The sequence below is a fragment of the Aotus nancymaae genome, unplaced genomic scaffold (assembly GCF_030222135.1).
Source record: "Aotus nancymaae isolate 86718 unplaced genomic scaffold, 86718_ANA_hifiasm-v0.15.2.pri h1tg000018l, whole genome shotgun sequence".
Taxonomy (NCBI): domain Eukaryota; kingdom Metazoa; phylum Chordata; class Mammalia; order Primates; family Aotidae; genus Aotus; species Aotus nancymaae.
This window is the reverse complement of record NW_026988430.1, coordinates 10,528,447-10,552,807: the sequence shown is the minus strand read 5'-3', so window position 1 is coordinate 10,552,807 and position 24,361 is coordinate 10,528,447. Positions and strand designations below refer to the sequence as shown.

General features: G+C 47.0%; 1 protein-coding gene across 1 annotated transcript in view; it reads left to right on the top strand.

The window, feature by feature from the left end:
- The first annotated feature begins 16,904 nt into the window (after positions 1 to 16,904).
- The window catches only part of ADORA2B (adenosine A2b receptor), a 36,709-nt gene continuing 29,252 nt past the window's right edge, over positions 16,905 to 24,361 (top strand). The window contains exon 1 of the mRNA XM_064378279.1: positions 16,905 to 17,358. Coding sequence (XP_064234349.1) covers positions 17,024 to 17,358 — 335 coding nt within the window. The 5' untranslated portion in view covers positions 16,905 to 17,023. The remainder of the gene's footprint in view (positions 17,359 to 24,361) is intronic.

The window sequence follows — 24,361 nt, the reverse complement described above, 5'->3', positions numbered from 1 at the left end:
AGAGTACCCCGGTGGCCCCCTAGGGGGTCTCAGAACACAGTTTGAAGCTGTGTACTACAAGAATTTTTTTTGAAATATTTTATTTTGAAAGCTTCGGATTTTCTAGAAAGGCAGATACTGAATGCTCTCATTATAAGTGGAAGCTAAATAATGTGCACACATGGACATGCAGAGTGGACTGATGGACATGAGAGACTCAGAAGAGTGTGAAGGTGGAATGGGAGTGAAGCATGAGAAGTTACTTAATGGGTGCAATATATACTATTCAGGTGATGGCTATACCAAAAGCCCAGACTTCACCACTGTGCATCATACCCATGGAACAAAACTGTGCTTGTACCTCCTATATTTATACAAAATAAATAAAAGGCATCGTAACACATCGGTGATTTTTTTTTTCTTTTTCAATGCATATTTGCAAAACAGTGATAGTTTAATATAAAAATGATGACTTTCCCCTCCACAAATTTTTGCATAAAAGTGACATGCCAGAAAGATGCATCATAGCACCATGCAGGTATCTGTTACAGGCGTCATCCCTTGGAGGCTGCAAGCCCAGCTGGAGAAGCACAGCAGGGGGCCAAGAGGATGACTCACAGATTTCACAACTGCAGGCATCTGGGAGCTCCCTGCTAATGGTCTTCTCACAGAGCCCCTGTCAACACATCTTCTATAAAAATTCTCTCGCTCTGGAATTGTTTGTATATGGCTATATAAGAAACCAAAGTTTGAGTCCAAGAACATGTGCCAGCCTTCCAGGCTTCCGATCATTCCAGGATGAGTCAATGAGCCAGAGGGGCACCCATGTGAGTTTTATCATCCGTCTCCCCAGGCCATGGAGGATTTCTCCCCTGCTTCAGACAGTCATAGACAATGGAAACCTGTTTTCCAGCAGAAAGCAGACAAACTGAGCCTGGGGATTTGGCAAATCTCAGAATTGGCTCCAAGCATCTTCTAGGTCCCTTACAATTTAAAGCAACAGGCAGCTTTCCTCAACTGGAAGGCCTCAGTCTGTACTTCTGCAGCAGCAGGGATGCTATGGGGTCTCTGCTGCTAACAAAGCACCACTCTGAATGGCTTCTGGAGATATCATCCCTCGTGATCTTTGCTGTCATTATCTCCTTTGAAAGTGAAATTCTCCTGACACAAAACCAGAAACTACAAGATCCATTTTCTGTGATCATATAAATGTTTTAAAATGACAGTTGATATTAAAATAGATGTTCAGTACAGAATATACCAAAGGTACAAAGAAAATAAAAATGTCCTGTCATCATACCAAAAATGGGTAATTAAAATTAACACTTTTTGGTAGTTTATCAGCACACGTCCGTATCAGTTATAATTAGGTTAAGTGGCAAGGAATAGAGTCCTGAAAAACAGTGCTTTGAGGCAAGAAACTTCCTTCCTTCTCATTAAAAAAAAGAAGTCCAGAGGTAAAACTGCAAAGCTAGCATGTTGAATTCACAAAATCATTAGGGATCCAGGTACTTTTCAGCATTCACATCCTTAAGGGAGTGGCATTTGTCCTCATAAATGAAAATGGCTGTCAGTTCCAGTCCTCACAACTATATCCCAGAGACGGGATAAAGTTTATGTCTTCCTAGAAGACTCGTGTGACACTTTCAGTTCTATTTCATTAGTCCCATGGCTACACCTAGCTGCAAGGGAGAGTGGGAAATCTAGTCTGGGGTTCTGTTACACAAAGGAAGGATGAATATTGTTTAGACAACCAGAAGTCTCTGTGACAATTTATATACTTATTCATCTTAAAGTTTAACTCTGAATAGATTCAAAATTTTATGTTTACTTAACTCAAAAATAAAAAAAAATTATGAAAAAATATACAATGAAAGTCTCTGCCACTCAGTCTTCCCTTCCTTTCCCAGATGCATACACACTGGTAACCACTGTTATGAGTATTTTGTGTATCCTTCTAGAGTTTCTTAGGCACATACAGGCAAATGTGAATAGCAGCATCATATCCTCTTATTTTTAACCTGAAAGTTAGCATACAATGTATTTTGTTCTGCACCTTGTCTTTTGTTTTTGTTTGGGTTTTTCTTTTCACTTAGCAGTGTGTCTTGGCGACACTTACCTATCAGTACATAGAAAGCATCCACATTCTTTTTTTCTGCTGCATGGTATACTATTATATGAGTGTAGCATCAATTATCTAGTCCCCTATGATTAGGGCAGCTATAAAATCAGCCATCCAGATTGGGACACTTTCAGGAGTGAACAGGGCTCTATTATTAACTATACTGGGCCAAAGGTACTAGGGCTGTCCCAAGCAAACTGGGATGTAGAGTCACCCCATAGATGATGAACATGGGGACCGTTTCCAGTCTTTTTCTGTTATGACAATGCTATCATTATTAATGCGCATATGTCTGTGTTCATGTGTGTAAGTTTCAAACGCATACTTGCTGGGTCACAGGGTTTATGCTTCTGATAGAAACTGCCAAATTGCTTCTATGGGAATTGGATTAACTTGTTCTCTCATCAGCATCATAGGAGAGTGTCTCCTCACAGCTTGGCCCACAGAGTGTGCTATCAGACATTTGGATTTTTGCCAGTCTGATAGGTGAGAAGTGGTGTCTGAATTTAGTTTTCATTGGCATTTTGTTACAAATGAGGCTGAATGTGTTTTAAAATTTTATTTGTGTTCCTTTTTCTGTGAACTGCCTTTTCATATTCATTGCCCACAGGGAGACAGGGAAGGAGCCAGATTCCGGGCACACACGGAGCAGGGAGGCTGAGTGTGGGGAGCCTGTTGGCCGAGGTGTGTCATTACTGCCACAGCAGGTGCAGCTGTACAAGGGCACAGGGCTGGATGTCAGCCAGATGATGCTGAGGGGCAGGTGGAGGAAATAGGCTGCCGAGGTGGAGACAATTGTCCAAGAGGGGACACTTGAAGCAGAAACTCTGGAGAAGATGCAGTTACCGAGAGTGACAAGTCTCAGCCTTGACCAGGACTTTGTGATGGTGGGTCGGGTGTGTTAGAGGGAAAGAGGGATGTGAAGGAAGAGATTGGGAAATAGAGGCAGGAGGATTCATGGACAACATTGTTAAAGCTGCCAGAAATGAGCACAGGAGTGTCTGGCGACAGAAGGACAGTGTGAGGACGAGAAACCGTCCCCAAGTGGGCAGAGTGGCTGGAGGTCTAGAGGTGACTGTGGCAAGCAGGGCTCTAGAGTTGTATGGTCCCCAAGCATGCCTTCAGAGAGGCTGGGTTGTTACGGAAGGAGAGGGGAGGAATATTCTGGAAAAGTGGGGAGATGAGCCCTGTCAGCCACAGGTCCTTGGAGAAGGCAGAGTGTGAGAGACAAAAACAGCCGCCACTTGAGAGAGCTGCAGGGGAAACAGCGTCTTCAAGGGAGAGCCCAGCTTCCAGCAGAGTGCTAGAGTGAAGGGGTGTCGGAGAAGAGACTGAGGATGTGGGGGTTTTCTGATGACACCGTGAGTTCCCAGTGGCCTACTGACAATTTGGGAGTCAGGAAGATGTAGACTTTTAGGTCCGATTAAAGAATGTTTGAACCCTCTGGGGATAACAATGGTGTGGAATGTGAAGTGGAATCCAGCCTAAAACAGGAAAAAGCCAGGAGCTCTTTCGGGAGTCGGGTGAATGGAATGAGCAGGTGAGCCCAGGAGCCACGGGGTGGACTCCAAGATGTGCTGAGGCTACAGTAGAACCATCATGGAAAAAACTCACTGACCATGCTCTTCTCAGCCCAGCTCATGAGGGGCTGCGCTGGCCAGGAAGGCTTTCTTTGTGGAGGTGGCCAATGAGTACTGTGCTTTCATCCCTCCATCCGGTATCAAAAGTCAACCTGGTGCCCACCTGCGTTCATAGCAGCACTCTGCACAACAGCAGAAAGGTGGAAACAACTGAAGCATCCATCCATGGATTACTGGATAAAGAAAACATGATTCATCTATATAATGAGATCTTATTCAACTTTAAGAAGGAGGGAAATTCTGACACAGTGCTACAACCTGGATGAACCTTGAGGACATTATGCTGAGTGAAGTAAGCCAGACACAGAAGGACAAATCCTGTGTCATTCCACCTATATGAGGTGCTAGAATAGTCAGATTCAGAGACAGAAAATAGAATGGTGGTTGCCAGGGGCTGGGGGAAGGGGAAAATGGGGGAATTAGTGTTTAATGAGGACAGAGTTTCAGTTTTGCAAGATGAGAAACATGGAGATGAATGATGCACAGTAATATGAATATACATTTTGGTTAATGACACCAAAATGCTTAAGAAGATTTTTTTAAATGTCAGCTTGGGGAAACTGAGGCTATCCTATTGCCTCGAGGCCGCACAGTAGACCTGAGGCTGCAGCATTGGACCAGAATGTGTCTTTAACCCCACACCCTGCAGGGGCTCTGCAAGGCAGAGGAGGAATCAGGGCTGTGGTGATTTGAAACAAAGAGCATCCTGGGGCAACCCTGCTGAGCCTCTCAGGAAGAACTTTTTTTTAAAATTTTCTCTTTTTTTGTGATTGGTTTATTTGAATATAAGACACTACAATTGGTTTATATGTCATATGTCTCTTTTTTTTTTTTTTGGTGACAGTCTCACTCTGTCATCCAGGCTGGAGTACAGTGGCACGATTTTGGCTCACTGCAACCTCCACCTCCCAGGCTCAAGAGATCCTCCTACGTCAGTCTCCAGAGTAGCTGAGACAACAGGTGCGCACCACCTCACCTGGCTAATTTTTGTATTTTTTGTAGAGACGGTTTCACTGTGTTGGCTAAGCTGGTCTTGAACTCCTGAGCCCAATCGATCTGCCTGCCTTGGCCTCACAAAGTTCTGGGATTACAGGTGTGAGCCACCATGCCTAGCCAGGAAGAACTTTCACTGACTCATTTGCCACACTCAGATATAATCCAGAGACATTTGAATTCCCCAGGGTGATGATTTGCATCGGGTGGAGCAGAGCACCGTGGGCACTTAGCTTAGCCTAGGCTCAGCAGAAAAGCTGAAATGCTCACAAACAGCAGGCCCTGGGCATTATGGTTATTTTCCTGACCTCAGCCTCAAGTGCCAAATCATAAAACTATCATTAAAATGTCCATATTTTTTCATTTAGAGAAAACAGTGTCTGCTAAAATCCATAATATCCACCTGAGTGTTTGTTCAGCACAGCTGGCCTGACAGCACTTGTTTGGGACTTGACAAGTAAGTCTGAGTTCGCCAGGAAAGATGAAGCCAAGAAAATTTGGAAGAAGAATGAAGGAGGATGCACCCTGCTCATATCCAAACACACTATAGAGACGCAGTGTTGGCCAGGTACTGTGGCTTATGTCTGTAATCCTAATGCCATGGGAGGCTGAGGCAGGAGGATCTTTTCAGCCCAAGAGTTTGAGACCAGCCTGGGCAACACAGCAAAAACATCTCTACAAAAAATTTAAAAGGAGCCACAGACAGGAAAGAAAAGAGAAAAGCAGGGTGTCCATATTTACTATCTATGTTATCCCACCTGGGACTTTTCCCTTGTAGCTTAGCGCTTCAGTGCTGACCTCTACCAAGGGTCTGAACCTAAGGTCACCTCCGAGGCAACTCTTCATCTTACTCCAGAAGGCTGGAGACCTTCAGTCCTCCCCAGCACCCACTCCTGTGTGAAGTGAGATCTGATATCTTTGAAGGACATCGATGTTGGGTACAAATAGCCTAAGAAAGACTTTCATGTCCTTTTCCTTAGCAAGGATCCACATGCAGATCTGGCCCTGGGATGGGCATGGTGTGGGCATCACCAGAGGGGCAGCAGGAATGCAAACAGACCTGGCTTAAGACCCAGCTCTGCCACTTAGCAGCTGTGTGTGGTGGCTCTAGGAAGGTCATCCAGTCACCTGCAGTCTCAGCCACTTCACCTCTCTATATAGGACCAAGTTACAAGCTATGTGACTTGCTTTTGTATATCTTCTTTGGAGACATGTCCATTCAAGTCCTTTGCCCATTTTAAAAATTAGATTGTCTTTTTTTTTTTTTTTTTTTTTTTGAGACAGGATCTCACTCTCACCCAGGCTGGAATGCAGTGGTATGATCTCAGCTCACTGCAACTTCTGCCTCCCGGGTTCAACCCATTCTTGTGCCTTAGCCTCCCAAGTAGCTGGGATTACAGGCACCTGCCACCATGCCCGGCTAATTTTTGTATTTTTAGTAGAGACAGGTTTTCACCATGTTGGCCAGGCTGGTCTCAAACTCCTGACCTCAGGTTATTTGCTTGCCTCGTCCTCTCAAAGTGCTGGGATAACAGGTATGAGCCACCATGCCCGCCCTGGACACTAGACTTTTATTAGATATATGATTTGCAAATATTTTCTCCCATTTTGTTTTTGTTTGTTTGTTTGAAACCAGGTCTCTTTGTCACCCTGGTTCAAGCGACTCTCCTGCCTCCGCTCCCGAATAGCTGGGATTACAGGTGCCCGCCACCATGCCCAGCTAGTTGTTGTATTTTTAGCAGAGGTGGGGTTTGACCATGTTGGTTGGGCTGGTCTTGAACTCCTGACCTCAGGTGATCTGGTGATCTGCCTGCTTCGACCTCCCAAAGTGCTGGGATTACAGGCGAGAGTCACCTTGCCCAACCTATTTTCTACCATTTTTTTAGCTGTTTTTTCATTCTCTTGATAGTGCCCTTTGATGTACAAAAGTTTTTAACTTTGAAGAAGCTCAATGTATTGACTTTTTATCTGATTGCTTGGGTATCCTGGTGTCATAGTTAAGAAATTGTTGCCCAGGCCAGGTGCAGTGGGTCACACCTGTAATCCCAGCAATTTGGGAGGCCAAGACAGGCAGATCACAAGGTCAGGAGAGCGAGGCCATGCTGGCTAACATGGTGAAACCCCGTCTCTACTAAAAATGCAAAAATAAGCCAGGCACGGTGGCATGTACCTGCAGTTCCAGCTACTTGGGAGGCTGCGGCGGGAAAATTGCTTGACCCCAGCAGGTGGAGGTTGCAGTGAGCTAAGATCATGCCACTGCACTCCAGCTTGGTTGTCAGAGTGAGACTCCATCTCAAAAAAAAAAAAAAAGAAAGAAATTGTTGCCTGAGGTCATGAAGATTTACACCTACATTTTTTTCTAAGCGTTTTATAGTTTTAACTCTTACATTTACGTTTTTGATCCATTTTGAGTTGATTTTTGTATATGGTGTGAGGTAGTGGCTCAACTTCATTATTTTACATGTGGATACTCAGCTGTCCCAGGAGCATTTGTTAAAAAGGTTGTCCATGGCCAGACATGGTGGCTCACACCTATAATCCCAATACTTTGAGAGGCTGAGGCAGGCAGATCACGAGGTCAGGAGTTTGAGACCAGTCTCGCCAACATGGTGAAATCCCATCTCTACTAAAAAGATACAAAAAATGAGCCGGGTGTGGTGGCATGTGCCTGTCATTCCAGCTACTCAGGTAGCTGAGGCAGGAGAATCATTTGAACCCAGGAGGAGGAGGTTGCAGTGAGCTGAGATAGCACCATTGCACTCCAGCCTGGGCGACAGGGCGAGACTTCATCTCAAGAAAAAAAAAACAAAAAACTGCCATGAGACGCTTGTCAAATATCAATTGACCATAAATGTAAGGATTTATTTCTGGATTCTCAATTCTAATTCATCAATCTATATGTCTGCCCTTATACCAGCACCACATTGTCTTGATTACTGCAGCTTTGTAATAAGTTTTGAAATCAATAAATGTTCATTTAAAAGTAAAAATTTTAAAATAACAAATAAAAATAAAGTAAAAAGAAAGAAGTGTTAGTCCTTCAAATTTGTTTTCCTTTTTCAGGATTGTTTTTGCTATTCTGGGTCCTCTGCATTTCCATATAAATTTTAGGATCAGCTTGTCAATTTTTGCAAAAAAGCCAGCAGAGATTTTGAGAGATTGCATTGAATGTGTAAATCAGTTTTTGTAGTATTGCCATCTTAATAATGTCTTCAAATCAATGAACATAGACTATCTTTCCAGTTATTTGGGTTTTCTTTATTTTAATGATGTAGGCCAGGTGCAGTGGCTCACACCTGTAATCCCAGCACTTTGGGAGGCCGAGGTGGTCCGATCACAAGGTAAGGAGTTTGAGACCAGCCTGGCCAATATGGTGAAACCCCATCTCTACTAAAAATACAAAAATTAGCCTGATGTGGTGGCACGTACCTTTAGTCTCAGCTACTTGGGAGACTGAAGAACAAGAATTGCTTGAACCCAGGAGGTGAAGGTTGCCTTGAGCCAAGATTGCACCATTGCACCCCAGCCTGGGTGACAGAGCGAGACTCTCTCAAAAAAAAAAACAAATTATGTCAATGATGTTTTGTAGTTTTCTTTGTAAAAGTTTTGTACTTCTTTGGTTAAATTTATTCCTAAGAATTTTGTTTTTGATGCTACTGTAAATGAAGTTGTTTTCTTAATTTTAAGATTATTCATTGCTATTGGGTAAAGATACAGTTAATTTTATATTTTGTCCAAGATATTGATCTTGTATTCTGCAACCTTGCTGAAGGCATTTATTTGTTCTAATAAGTTTTGTTTTTGTTTTCTGTATCTCTTAGGGTTTTCTATATACAAGATTATGGCATTTATATATATATATATATACACACACACACACACATATGTGTGTATATGTGTGTGTGTGTGTGTGTGTGTGTGTGTGTGTATGTATATATATATGGAGAGAGAAAGACAGAGAAAGTTTTAGTTTTATTTCTCCTTTCTAATCTGGATGCCTCTTATTATTTGTTTTTAGTTTTTTTCCTTTGGCTTAGTTGCCCTGGCTAGAACCCTCAAAACAATTCTGAATAGAAGGAGTGAGAGCAAAATCCTTGTCTTATTCTTGATCTTAGAAGGAATGCTTGCAGTCTTTTACCATTGAGTATACTACTATTAGCTTTGAGTTTTTCATAGATATCCTTTATCAGGTTGAAGATATTTCCTTCCATTTCTATTTTGTTGATATTTTTAAATCATGAAAAGATGTCAGATTTTACTAAATACTTTTTCTGTGTATATTGAGATAATCATGTTTTTTGTCCTTTATTCTATTAATAACATATATTACATAAATTAAATCTTATTCATTAAACCAACCTAGCATTCCTGAGATAAATCCCACCTGATTATGGTACATATTTTATTTATTTATTTTTTTGAGACAGAGTCTTGCTCTGTCACCCAGGCTGGAGTGCAATGGCACGATCTTAGCTCACCACAACCTCTCAATCCATTCTCTTGCCTCAGCCTCCTGAGTAGCTGAGATTATAGGCAACCACCACCACACTCAGCTAATTTTTGTATTTTTAGTAGAGATGGGGTTTCACCATGTTGGCCAGGCTGGTCTCAAACTCCTGACCTGCAATGACCCACCCACCTTGGCCTCCCAAAGTGCTGGGATTACAGCCGTGAGCCACTGCAACCAGCCCTCATCATAGTATATAATACTTGTTTTATGTTGCTGGATTCAGTTGAGAATTTTTGGAGCTATATTCATAGGGAATGTTGCTCTGTTGTTTTCTTATATGTATTAGTCTGGCTTTAGTATTAGGATAATATTTGTTTCCTAGAACAAGGTGAGAAGTGTTTCCTCCCCTTCTATTTTTGGGAACAATTTGTGAAAGATTTCTGTTCATTCTTCTTTAAACATTTGGTAGAATTCACCAGTGAAGCCATCTGGACCTGGGCTTTTCTTTCTAGAAAAAAGTTTTAAATTACTATAAATGTAAATTTTTATTACTATATGATAAATTATATAGTTTGTCTATATGATAAATTATATAGTAATGTCTTTTTTCATTTCTGATTTTGGTAATTTTACTTGCTTTTCTTTTGATCAGTCTAGCTAAAGGTTTGTTCAATTTTATTGCTTTATCAAAAAATCAACTTTTGGTTCTATTGATTTTCTCTAGTTTTTAACGCTTTATTTTATTTATTTTCCATTTTAATATTTACTCTTTCCTTCTTTCTGTCTGCTTTAGGTTTAGTTTCCTTTTCTTTTTTTAGTTGCTTAAGTTGCTTTTCTTAGTTGCATAAGCCTTAATTATTAATCTGATTAATAACTAAGAAGAAATATCTTTTTAAATATAGGCATCTACAACTATAAATTTTCCTCTAAGCACTACGTTTACTGCATCCCATATATCTTGGTATATTGTTTTTGTCGTCTCAAAACATCTCAAAGTAGTTTCTAGTTTCCTTAGTATCTTCTTTGGCCAGGCACAGTGCCTCACGCCTGTAATCCCAGCTACTTGGAAGGCTGAGGTATGAGAATTGCTTGAACCCAGGAGGCAGTGGTTGCAGTTAGCCAAGATCACACCACTGCACTCCAGCCGGGGTGACAGAGTGAGACTCCATCTCAAAACAAAAGAAAACAAATCAAAAAACCACAAAACGTTTTTGATCCTTTGATTATTTAGTGTATCACTCAATATCCAAATATTTGTGAATCCTCCATATTTTATTTATTATTGACATTTTCAAAATGTTACTCTATCATGGTTATACAACATACTTTATATGATCTAAATTGAAGCTTGTTTTGTGGCTAACATACTGTCTACTTTGGAAAATGTTCCACATGCCCCTGCAAAGAATGTGTATCCTATTCTAATATAGCATTGAGTGTGTATCTGTTAGTTCTAGCTGGTTTATAGCGTTGTTCAAGTCTTCTGTTTCCTTGATCTTCTGTGTAGCTGTCTAGTTCTTCTATCCATGAAAGTGCACTATTGAATTGAATTTTTATTGAATTGCCTGTTTCTCCTTTCAATTCTGACAATTTTCATTTTATGTGTTTTGGGGATCTGTTATTAGATGCATAATTTATAACAAATCAGCTTTTCTTGTAAAACATTATTATTTGTCTCCATAACAACTTTTGTCTTAAAATCTATTTTGTTTAATATCAGTATAGCCTCCCCAGCTCTCTTTTGGTTACCCTTTGCATGGTATGTTTTTTCTATCATTTTACTTTCAGTCTATTCATGTCTTTGAATCTAAAGTGTGTCTCTTACAGACAGCATATATTTGAATATTTTTAAAAAATCTATACTATTCTGCCAATATCTGGCTTTTAATTGAAGTGTTTAATCCATTTACATTTAATGTAATCACTGAGAAGGTGATATTTGTATCTGTCATTTTGCTATGTTATTTTCTATGTATCTTTTTTGTTCCTCTATTCCTCTATTGTTGACTTCTTTTTTGTTAAATAGGTATTATTTAGTGTACCATTTTAATTCACTTGTCAATTATTTGTTAAAATTTCAGAATATATAATGATGTAAAAAGCTTTCTTTTTATATTGCTCAATTTCCTTCCCTCCTTTTGGCTATTATCATCATACAAATAACAGCTTCATACATTGTGTGCCCATCAGCACATATTTCTTTTTTTTTTTTAGATAGAGTTTCTCTCTTTTTACCCAGGCTGGAGTGCAATGGCGCGATCTCGGCTCACCGCGACCTCCGCCTCCTGGGTTCAGGCAATTCTCCTGCCTCAGCCTCCTGAGTAACTGGGATTACAGGCACGCGCCACCGTGCCCAGCTAATTTTTTGTATTTTTAGTAGAGACGGGGTTTCACCATGTTGACCAGGATGGTCTCCATCTCTTGACCTCGTGATCCACCCGCCTCGGCCTCCCAAAGTGCTGGGATTACAGGCGTGAGCCACCACGCCCGGCTATCAGCACATATTTCTAATTATTGTCTTATGCTGTCTTTTATATTTATTTTTATTTATTTATTTAAAGACAGAGTCTCACTCTGTTGCCCAAGGTGGAGTACAGTGGTGCAGTCTCAGCTCACTGCAACCTCCACCTCCCAGGTTCAAGTGATTCTCCTGCCTCAGCCTCCCAAGTAGCTGGGACCACAGCTGGCCAATTTTTGTATTTTTTGGTAGAGACAGAGTTTCACCATGTTGGCCAGGGTAGTCTCAAATGCTGACATCAAATTATCTGCCCACCCTGACCTCCCAAAGTGTTGGAATTACAGGTGTGAGCCATCGTGCCTGGCCTATATTTACTTTTTATTCTCACTTTTATAGTTGTCTTTGTAGTAACTTTTTCTGTTGTACTTTATTTCTACATGCATATTGAGTTATTGTCTAGTGTTCTTTCATTTCAGCCTGAATAAATCCCTTTAGTATTCATTGTAGATCTGTTAGTGAATTTTTGTTTATCTACTATCTTAATATTTGCTTCATTTTTGAAGGACATTTTTACTAGATACAGAATTTTTGTTCGGCAGTCTTTTTCTTTCAGAGCATTTACTATGTCATAGTAGACACCTTTTCTGGTCTCCATGACTTCTGATTAGAAGTCAGATGTTAATCTTATTGAGGATTCCTTGTATATAAGTCACCTTTCTCCTGATGCCTTGAAGATTTTCTCTTTGACTTTAGCTTTTGACAATTCGACTGTGATGTGTCTAGGGGTAAATATCTTTGATTTTATCCAACTTAGAGTTCACTGAGTTTCTTTGATGTACATATTTACTTTTTTCATCAAATTTGGGAAGTTTTTGGCCATTATGTTAAAATTTTTGTTTCTCTCTCTTCTCTTTCTGGTACTCTCATTTTGCATATATTAGTACACTTAATAATATTCCAGAGGTCTCTGGAACGCTATTGATTTTTATCTTTTTTCTTTATGTTCCTCAAACTGGATTATCTCAACTGATCAGTACATTCAAGTTTACTAATCTTTACTTTTGCAAGTTCAAATTTGCTGTTGAACCCTTCTATTACATTTTTCATTTGTTACTGTACTTTTTTTTTTGAGATGGAGTCTCACTCTGTCACCCAGGCTGGAAGGCAGTGGTGAGATCTTTGCTCACTGCAACCTCCACCTTCCAGGTTCAAGCGATTCTCCCACCTCAGCCTCCTGAGTAGCTGGAATTACAGGAGCATGCCACCATGCCCAGCTAATATTTTTTTGTTTGTTTTTAGTAGAGATGGGGTTTCACCATGTTGACCAGGCTGGTCTCAAACTCCTGACCTCAAGTGACCTACCCTCCTTGCCCGCCGACCTCCCAAAGTGATGGGATTACAGGTGTGAGCCACATGCCTGGCCTGTTACTGTACTTTTCAACTCCAGAATTTCTATTTGAGTCTTCATCATTTCCATCTCTTTTTTGAGATTCTCTATTTGGTGAGACATCTTTCTTTTAATCTCTATTTAGTGAAACATCTTTCTTTTAATTCTTTAGACATGATTCCCTTTTAATTTTTTGTTATTATTTTATTTTATATATTTTTGGAGACAGTCTCTCTCTTGTCACCCAGGCTGGAGTGCAGTTGTGCAATCTTGGCTCACTGCAACCTCCACCTCCCAGGTTCAGAAGATTTTCATGCCCCGGCCTCCCAAGTAGCTGGGATTATAGGCGTGAGCTACAATGCCTGGCTAATTTTGTATTTTTTTAGTAGAGATGGGATTTCACCATGTTGGCCAGGCTGGTCTCAAACTCCTGACCTCAGGTGATCCACCTGCCTCAGCCTCCCAAAGTGCTGGGATTACAGGCGTGAGCCACTGTGCCTGGCCCTTTTTAATTTTTTGAACATGTTTAAAATAGCTGATTTAAAAATCTTTGTCTAGGCCCCAGGCACGTGACTCATACCTGTAGTTTCAGTACTTTGGGCATTTGAGGAAGAAGGATCACTTGCAGCTGAGAGTTTGAGACCAGGCTGGAAAACAAAATGAGACCCCCATCTCTACAAAAAAAATTAAAAATTAGCCACCATGGTGGCGTATGTCCATAGTCTCAGCTACTCAGGAGGCTAAGATGAAAGGATCACTGGATCCCAGGAGTTTGAGACTGCAGTGAATCATGATCGTGCCACTGCACTCCAGCCTGGACAACAGAGTGAGACCCTATCTCTAAAAAAAATTAAATAAAAATAAATAAAACATGTATACATATAGTCTTTGCCTAGTAAACCCAACATCTCGGCTTTCTCAGGAACAGTTTCTATTGTTTCTTTCTTCTCCTGTATGTGGACTATATTTTCCTTTTTTATATGCATGTCTTGGAATCTTTTGTTGAAAGCAGCACATTTAAAATAATAAAGCATGGCAATTCTGAATATTGGATCCTGCCATTCCAGGGTTTCTGGTTGATACTGTTTGTTGCTGTTTTTGCTGTTTGTTTATTTAGTGAATTTCCTGGACAAATTCTGTGATGTCTGTATTGTTTGTCTTGTGCAGGAGCTGAAGTCTCTTCCTAGTTAGCTTAGTGGTCAGCTGATAATTGGATAGCAATTTCCTTAAATGCCTTGAATCCTTTTGCCTTTGCAAAAGGGCTTAGTGTGTGTGTTGGGGTACATTTTCAACGCTTTAGCAGACGATTGGCAACTCTACTTTAGACTTCATTTCCTGCTTATGTACAGCCTCAAAGTCAGCCAAAGGTGAGGTGACAGATTATGGCATTTTCATGTCTTTCCTGGGCCTATGCACATGCACAAGGCCTTACATATTCCCAGGAATAAGAGCTTTTCTTTTCTTTTTTTTAAAGACAGTTTCGCTCTTCTTGCCCAGGCTGGAGTGCAATGGCATGATATTGGCTCACAGCAACCTCCACCTTCCAGGTTCAAGCAATTATCCTGCCTCAGCCTCCTGAGTAGCTGGGATTACAGGCACCTGCCACCACACCCGGCTAGTTTTTGTATTTTTAGTAGAGATGGGATTTCACCACATTGGTCAAGCTGGTCTTGTTGGTCAAGTTGGTCCACCTGCCTCGGCCTCCCAAAGTGCTGGGATTACAAGCGTGAGTCACTGTGCCTGGGCTGAATAAGAGCTTTTCAAAGCCTCCTATGGACATCTCATTTTTTTGGTTTTTCTTTTTAATTTTTTACCAGCCTCTTGTTAATCCTGCCTGGCATTGCCTTCTCAGGGAACTGCAGTGTAAACTTTTCTCTCACCCACTCCTAAACACACACACTTTTCCACACCCCCAGTGCCATTTCCTCAAGACAGTTTTATCAGACTGGTTGTGGGGGACCATATCTGTAATCCCAGAACTTTGGGAAGCAGAGGTGAGTGGATCACTCGAGCCCTACATTGGCCAGGCTGGTCTTGAGCTCCTGGCCTCAAATGATCCTCCCACATTGGCCTCCCAAAGTGGGATTATAGGCATGAGCCATGCTGTTGTTGTTACAGCTTCGTTGATCTATAATTTATATGATGCACAATGCATCCCTTTCACATGTACAGTTCAGTGGCTTTGGGGTATATCCACAGAACTGTACAACCATCACCACATTGAGATTTTTTTTTTTTTTTGAGATGGAGTTTTGCTCTGTCACCAGGCTGGAGTGCAGTGGCACGATCTTGGCTCACTGCAACCTCTGCCTCCCTGGTTCAAGCCATTCTCCTGCCTCTGCCTCTCTAGTAGCTGGGACTACAGGTGCGTGCTACTACGCCCAGCTAATTTTTGTATTTTTAGTAGAGACAGAGTTTCACCATGTTGGCCAGGATCATCTCCATCTCCTGACCTTGTGATTCACCCGCCTGGGCTTCCCAAGGTTCTGGGGTCACAGGCATGAGCCACCGCGCCCAGCCGAGAAAAATTTTATCACCCTAAAAAATCCTGTACTCTTTAGCAGTCACCCCATGTTTTGTTTTCTGCTTAACATGATTTTACAAGCATCTTTTCCTGTTACTGGAAAATCTCCTTACCCATTCTCTTTGGTGACTGCCAGCAAAGGCTTTCGGGAGGGGAAATAGAATGGCCAGGCTCTCTCGTGTTGGTGAGGGCTGCAGAAGCTGAGGACGCACAGGCAGAGAGGCAGCGACTGTGGTGAGGAGGGACTCCAGGTAGGACTTTGCAGGTAGAGGGAAGCAAGGCTCTGGAAGCAGAATCAACAGCACTGCTGATCCTTGGGAGGAGGAGAAAGGCGGAGGCTCAAGTGTCAGCAAACTTCCTAGGGTGGGTGAGGGTTCCGAGGTCAATAACGAATGGGGTTCCAGGAAAAGGCGGCAGCACAGGTTTGGAGAGAATTCGAGATGAGCTTGGTTTTGGACTTGTTGGATCTGGGGGCACCAGTCTCTCTCCTGGAGAGTCAGTGGGATGCTCGAATCTGGCCCTCAGGAGGCGGTTAGGGTTGAAGCGAGAGATTTGGTAGTTAAGGGTGTGAGAGCCACGTGGGAGGCCTCGGGAGCCTGTGCCGATCCAGGGTGTGAAGAACAGAGGGCCTGGGGAACACTGGTATTTTCGGGCGGTGGATGAGGACGGAACAGACATGAGGTTGTTCTAAGGTAGAAGGCAGAGCGGGGCGTCGGGGCAGTGGCCGGGGGTGGAGGGGGCGCAGAGTAGCGGGCGAGAGTGGAGAACGACGCGGAGCAACTCAGGGAGGCGGCCGGGGCTGCAGCGCCCGAGAGCTCCTTGCGGTCCGGCGCCGCGGCCTGGGGACAACTCGGGTGGGGCCGCGCGGCCCGAGGCTGCCCCACGAGCGGGGACTGCGGGCTCGGCTCCCTGCCTGCCCGGCGGCACCCCATCCACTCGGCCTGCCCCGGGTGCGCAGAGTTAGCATGGAGTCCTCAGCTCGCCGCCCCCGGGGGTGCGTGACCCTGGGGGGTCCTCTTGCGGCGGCTCCTGGGACCGGCGGCGCCCCGGGCAGAGCCCTGCCCCATTCCAGGAGCCGCCCGGACTGGACGGCAGTGCAAGCACTGGGACGCAGCCTCTGAGCTCCAGAGTGACTGGGAGTTGGGGCAATTTGTTAGTTACCCGCCGCCACCAAGACGCGGCGCCGTGCCGGGACCGGAGGGGCCCCGCGTTAGCGCGAACTTCGGGCGCGGCGAGGGGGTGGTGCTCCGCCCAGTCGGACAAGGGCGGGCTCGCCGGCCAATGGGTGCCGCCTCTTGGCCGCGGATCCGACCCCTGGGTCCCGGCCCCCAGCGCCTCAGCCCTGAGGCTCAGAAGCGGCCGGCGGAGGCGCGGTCTGGGCGCTGCGGCCATGCCGGGCGGGGCTCATGCAGCTGCCCCGCGCCAGGCCAAGCTCTGGTAGGGGACGCCCGGGGCCCCGCCGGCCCGGCCATGCTGCTGGAGACACAGGACGCGCTGTATGTGGCTCTGGAGCTGGTCATCGCCGCGCTGTCGGTGGCGGGCAACATGCTGGTGTGCGCCGCGGTGGGCACAGCGAGCGCGCTGCAGACGCCCACCAACTACTTCCTGGTGTCCCTGGCTGCGGCCGATGTGGCCGTGGGGCTCTTCGCTATCCCCTTTGCTATTACCATCAGCCTGGGCTTCTGCACTGACTTCTACGGCTGCCTCTTCCTCGCCTGCTTCGTGCTGGTGCTTACGCAGAGCTCCATCTTCAGTCTCCTGGCCGTGGCAATCGACAGGTACCTGGCTGTCTGTGTCCCTCTCAGGTGAGGCGCGCGGCGTCGCCGGAGCTCGGGGCCCTGTCAGAGCTCCTAAATGGGTCGCCCTCTCCAGTCCCGGGTTCCTCCCTCGGGGACCCCAGACGGGCCAGGCTGGGGGCACTCGGGGCTCATGGAAATCTGGTTCCCATACTGGCCACCCCGTCTCGCCCCCAGACAAGTGCGCCCGAGCACCCAAGGTGTCTCGGATGCTCGTCCCTCTAAGGAGATCTGCATAGAAACAACTTTAGGGGATCCAGGGAGTGCGCCCCCCTCCCCGCGCCCGGCGAGGCGTCGTGGAAACCCCGGAGAAAGTGTCACCCCCGTGGGTGGGTGGAGCCCGGAGCGTGTGAGGTTTGGTGATCGCATCTCCACCCCTGCCGCGAAGGCCGTTCCTAATATTCACCGGCAGCGGCGATGTCCGAGAGAACGGCTGCCCCAGAGCAGGGCCGGGGTCCAGAGCGGCGGCCAGACGCGGTCCCGTGGGTGCTACCGGTCCCAGAGGCCGGGGAGGTCCCACCAAGGGCAAGGCTACTTTGGACGCTGGGCATTCGCACCGTCAGGATGGACACGCATGAACCAGCTTCAGAACGTGCCTGCTGCGGAGAGGCGGCCAGGCCCATCCCAGGAGAAGGTGTCCGTTAACTTTGGGGAACTCTACGGACACTTGTTCCTGCGTGTGTAATGGTGACTCAGATCACCTCCATGTACTTTTTTTTTTGAGACAGGATCTCCCTCTGTCACCAGGCTGGAGTGCAGTGGCGCAATCTCAGCTTACTGTAACCTCTGCCTCCTGGGTTCAAGCGATTCTCCTGCCTCAGCTTCTCGAAGAGCTGGGACTACAGGCATGCACCACCACACCCAGCTAATTTTTGTGTTTTTTAGTAGAGACAGGGTTTCACCATATTGGCCAGGCTGGTATCGAACTCCTGACCTCGTGATCCACCTGCCTCTGCCTCCCAAAGTGCTGGGATTACAGGCGTGAACCACCGCGCCTGGCCTCCTCCTTATACTTTTAAAGGAGTTCCAGTGCTTCCTCGTGTCTGGTGAGCGGCCTTGCAGCCTCCCTGCCCTTGTGTAACTGTATCTCCTGCCGCCCTGTCGGGAGCTAGCTGAAAAGTACAGCCAGAATTGCAGAAAATGGTGACGAACTTACGGGTCCACTCTTTCTCCGACTCGGAGAAAATTTAGGATTCAGGGGATGGAATCAGCCGGCAATCAGAGTGGATTCCCAGGAGGAGTTGATGACTTCAAAATTAAGGGTTTGTCGAAAGTAATTATTCTCTGTCTTTGGTGCCTGGGCCTCTTTGGCATTTCTGAGGAGAGCTTGAGATCTCTTTATATTTGGAGCTGAGACAGGGACCCTAAGTCACAGAATAGGAAGGAAGGGAAGGAAGTCATTTATTAGGTGCCAGCTCTGTGCCAGGCAGTTTATAATAAATGTGTCCCTAGAAGTCCTTGCAGTAACTCCAGAGGATAGGTGCTCTAACCTGCATCTTGTAGAGGAGGAGGGGTAGCTCAGGGAGGTTGGAGTCTTGCCCGGGATGGTGTATCAGGGACGGGTGCCAGAGCTGGGGCTTGAACTCAGACATGTGTCCCCAGTGTGTGGCACTGGTTTGGGAGACAGGGAGAAAAGTGTTCTGCTGTGTTGGGAGGAGGATCCTGCCTGCAGTAAACTGGTGGTTGTAGGAGAATGTGTTTGTGGGAACTGAGCGGGAGAATGCTCCCAGAGGCCATCTGAGTAGGCAGATGTGTTGAGTCTGGTCCCTGTGGGTTGTGTCCTGGGTCCCAGCAGGAGCAGGAACCTCCTGCTGGGGAGGGCCATGAGCCTCATGTGGGTGTCTGGTCATTCCACGTGCTGCTGCTGGTGCTGTTGGACCAGGAGGCATCGTGCGTCCCATCAGGTGTGACAGCCCAGGGATTTCCAAAAGTTAAGGAGGCACAGCAGTCTCTTCTCCTCTCTTTTGAGTCCCTTCCCTGCCTTTTGGTGTCATCGTTGTTACAGCCTCTTGGATGTTTCGCATCCAGCAGGGCAGTCACGAGCCCCAGCCTGAGTTGTCCATCTAATGGAAACCCCTTGGACTTGCCCTGGCAGAGACCCAGAGAGGAGTTACTGGAAGAATCTCCCAGGCCATAGGGAGCAGGAAGTTCCATAAAAGTTTAAATCTGTTAGTTCTTGTCTGGGTTTGTGCTGGGTGGGGTCTTGAAAAAAATGGGTGTGGGTGTGTTAAGGGGAAAGCTGTGAATCACAGGTCCTGAACGTCTTTGCATTGCCAAGGGCAGAGGGGAGAACACTGAGGCTCGCCCCATCCTGCCTTCCTGGCCCGGCCACAGAGCTTGGAGGTCTGGAAAAGGTGCACAGGGAGCCCCCCGCTCCCTGCCCCAGAGGTGGTCATCTGACCCGGCCATAGCACCACCAACCCTAGTGGGTGGGAGAGGTGAACTGGGGCCCCCAGGGCTTCCCTCTGGGGGGCTGGTGCTGGCGGCAGGCCTTCCCTCAGCTGGCCTAACAGTTCCTGGCCCCTTGTGAGCAGTTAAAATACAGATTACAGGGCCCCACCCAGTCGTACTGAATCAGAATCTCTGGAATCCCCAGGATTCCAGCAGTTGTATCTTTAACCAGGGACTTCTGGTTCCACCCAATTTGAGAACCCTCCTGGAGTCGGGGCCTGAAGCTTTCCTCACTTGACTGACACAGACTGGGTGCAGGATGCCCCAAGCTCTGACTTGGCCCTAAGGCCCTCCTGGGGTCTCTGAACTCCAGGTGAGAATAAAGTCGGAAGTGCCGTTTGGGAGGAGGTGTCTCTGCTTTGAAGCCAAGCAATAACGAGGGTGAGGTGCAGGGAGTGAGGGCTGAAGCCTTAGGAAGGACAGTCCTGGGACCTACCCCAGTTCCTCCCAGTTCACCGGCTCTGAGTGTGAGCCCTGTGGCCGCAGAGACCACAGCCCCCACCTGCCACCTCGTTGCCAAGGTATTCACTGGTGTGAGATGACTGTGTAGGAGGGAGGGGAGCCCGGAGGGAATGCCGGGGACAAATATGATGCCCTTGGCCTGGCTGGGAAAACGAGTGTCTGCTTGCACCAGGCACTGCCCTTTGCCTTCAGGGGAGGGCTGGCCACAGACAGAAGTCCGTTGCCTCTGGTCAAGTCCACAGACAGCACCTGATGTTGGGGCCTGGCAGGGTACAGTCCCAGTGGTGCCATTGGGAGTGGGCGTGCAGCTCCTGGGCTGGGGGATGTGGGCGTGGACAGGCAGAAGGGTGTGGGCCCTGCCCACACAGCTGCTTCCAGCTCTTACTTCACCCGAAGGCAGGGGCACTTCCTCCTCCCTGCTCCAATCCTGTTCCCTTCAACACCCAGTGTGGGGGCCTTCCCTGCTCTGTAGACTTAGTTTCCCTGGCCCTGTGGCATTGAGTCTGGCCAGGCCAAGGCCAGCTGTTTTCCTAGTAGAGCTGAAGGAGGGTGGATCGGGGAGGGGTGAGTTGGCCAAATTGGGTCCAACGCTGTGTTTGTCTGACCTGTCCCTGGACCCTACCCTGTCACCCTCCCTGCTCTTGCCACATTGAAGCTTTTCTCTGGATCTCACGTGTCTGGTCTGCAAGGTAGGGATTAAAGACTTCTTAGCAAGACTCTGTGCCTTGTGTGAAATGTGGCCTCCACTTAGGGTGGAAGTTGGCAGGGGGTTTTGAATGGTTTTCAAAACTTTAAAAAATTGAGCTATAGGGCTGGGCTCGGTGACTCATGCCTGTAATCCCAGCACTTTGGGAGGCTGAGGCGGGTGGATCACCTGAGGTCAGGAGTTCAAGGCCAGCCTAACTAACATGGTGAAACCCCATCTCTACTAAAAATACCGGGCGTGGTAGCAGGTGCCTGTAATCCCAGATACTTGGGAGGCTGAGGCAGGAGAATCGCTTGAACCAGGGAGACAGAGGTTGCAATGAGCTGAGATTGTGCCATTGCACTCCAGCCTGAGCAACAAGAGCAAAACTACATCTCAAAAAAAAAAAAAAATTGAGCTATAGGCCAGGCCCAGTGGCTCATGCCTATCATCCCAGCAGTTTAGGAGGCCAAGGTGAACAGATCAGTTGAGGCCCCCCATCCTAACTCACCATGGTCAAGTTCCTTTCCCACCCATGGTCTTTGCACCCCCATTCCTCACTTCACCCACCTGGAGAGGCTTCTCAGCCACTGCACTGGTTTACCACTATCTTTAGTTATCCCGTTAAACCATGTCCTTACTTAGAGTCTCTCTGCTCCCAGTGTGCGAGCTTTGTGGGCAGGGGCCTTGTCTTACACCCCAGGATGCAGTGTGATGCTGACACAGGGCAGGAAACCACATTTTGGATGAATGCATGAGTGACTAGGTGAAAAGAGCACACGTCGGCCTACGTCACACCCAGGGAACAGCTGGAATGTGGGAAGGGAGGGTCCCAGACAGCAGATGTACAGTGAGAGCCCAAGGGCTTTGTGAAAAACGCCAGAAGAGAAGCTGCTCCCACAAGTTCTAATGAACAGAAGACAGGAAAACCGTCTTCTGAAAACATCTCATGGGTCTGAGGGACAAAAGGGTGGAGAGGAATGCAGAGGTGTCTGGGGACTGCCAGGCAGCTGGCAGGGGCTGTGGGCCAGAGGCTCCAGCTAAGCTGGTGGCTGCGGGTGGTTGGGGCGTGGCCCGTGGGCCCTGGCTCCTGGTCCCATGTACAGGCCAGGAGCCACCCTGTTACCTCCATCAGGGCATCACCCAGTACTGAGTGTTGTCATTTATCCTCCATTGTTAGCACACAGTCCTCTCAACTCTACTTCTCAGGCCACGTGGCAGCCTTAAAACCAGCAGGTGCTGTTTATAATCCTGCTGGGACCTCCAGCTGAGACAAGGGGCTGGTTCCCAGTGTGTTGGTTCCACAGGGCACACACATGTCTAGGCAGGAGCCAAGGTCTGGTTTGGTCAGTGAGGCCCTCAAATGTGTCTGGGAACCAGGGGTAATTCAATCCAGAGGGTACCTGAAGGCCCTGTCCCCTTGGGGAGGGTAGTGTCAGCCCGACCTGGCTGGACAGTCATCAGGACCACATAGGAACTTCAGGGCAGGGGAGATGGAGGCGGACTTGGCATGTGTGGGGGGTGCTGTGGACGGGTTTCCTCTGAAGGAGGCGGGGAAGGAGGACCTGCTCAAGCCACCTTGGGCCTTGCCCTGGGACTGGAGCTTGGAGCTGCCCCCAGAGGGCAAAGTCCTCCTCTCCAGACCAGACAAAACCCGCAGAGGCTCTGCATGCCTGGAGGTGGCCAGGTGCCCTGGAGCAGCATGGCCAGGGCAATGGTTCCTGGCCTCGTGCCGTGGATCTCCACTGAATTCTGAAAAGCACAGTGGCTGCCTTTGGTTGTCTGGAGAAAAAGATGAAGGACAAAAGTCAACATTTTCCCACTACAGATAATCTGACTCCTTTCTCGGTGACCATGTGCAGGGCAGGACCCAATCCCTGTATCTCATTCTTCTCATTTGTCAGTTTGTGATCACAGCATGGGTGTACCCTGTAGGGACAGATATGGGGAAGTGTCCTTAGCTATTCTGGACATTGGGATTTTCAGTCTTGTGAATGGCAGCCATTGTTCCCAAGCTGTTTCTGGGTGCCAGGCACCTTACATCCCTAATTTACTTTAATTGTTATGACTACCCTATGGGAGCAGATACAATTATCTTCACCACCTCACAGATAGGGAGATGGAGGTGCAGAGAATTATGTTTAGTCCAGGGTCACATGGAAGCCAGGACTGAGTCAGCCTATCTTCCCAGGAGCCTTTAACCATCCTGTGAGCAGCTGGAGGGGACTGTACACCCCAAGGTAATCCCGAAACACCCCCTTGATGAGGGGTCCCTTCTAGTGGTGGATGAATAAGGACACCCGCAAATTGTGATTAGATCACTTTAAATGTTACCTGGACAGGCGGGGTGTGGTGGCTCATGCCTGTAATCCCAGCATTTTGGGAGGCCAAGGCTGGTGGATCACCTGAGGTCCGGAGTTCGAGTCGAGACCAGACTGGCCAACATGGTGAAACCCTGTCTCTTAAAAAAAATATATATATATATATATATTTTACCTGGACAAGGAAGACTGCAGCTAACCTGTCAAATGGCTGAGTGAGGAAAGAAGCTAAGCCCTGGCCATGTGAATGGAATCTCACAGCATTTGCCTGACAGCTGCAAGGCCCTGTGGCTCTCCTCCCACCTGCTCCTCCCTCAGATTGAGGACCTGAGGCCCAACCTTTCCTTTTGCCTCACATTCATTACTGACTCCAGAATGGGGCTTTAGACATGGTTATTCTCCCCTGAGGGCATTAATATGATCAGCAGTGGGACTCCGAGGCTAACCGGCAGAGACAGCGCCATGGGCAATGGGAACTCAATGGCAAAAAGCAAATGTACCTTCTTGGACAGAATGAAAGTGGAGAAAGTGCGCAGGAGCAGGGGGCCTCCTGAGCTGGCCTCAAACCTTGGGAGCCTCACACCTTGGGCGTGTGAGTGGGCACGGGATTCGGGCTGTCGTAGGGAACGGGTAGGGGAGCAGGCAGCTCAAGGAGGGCCTAGAGCTTGCTGAAGGGTTTGGATTTTGTCCTGAAGGTGCTGGTGAGCCCATGAAGGAGTCGCATTTATTATTTTCTATTTTTTTGAGTTAGAAATCAACCAGTGGGCACGGAAGCAAACAGTCAAAAGTACAGAAAGGCACAAAAGGGAAAGCAAGAGCCCCCACCAGTCCCTCTGCTGGGGGCTGCCCCAGACCGTTTCTCTTGGCATTTGCCCCGAGGGACGCTCCGGGCTGAGTCCTGGTTTCGTGCGCCATCTTGAAGCAGAATCCATTGACTCCCGACCGTGAACCGCGAGGCCGTGGCCCTTGCCGGCCTTCTTCCCTACCCGCCACTTGAATTTCTGTTACGTTTTTTTCGTGTGGTCATTTTGTGTCCACATTTCGTGTGGACATTTCAGCCTGTATTCCTGCCAGGTGGTGATTGTATCTGCTG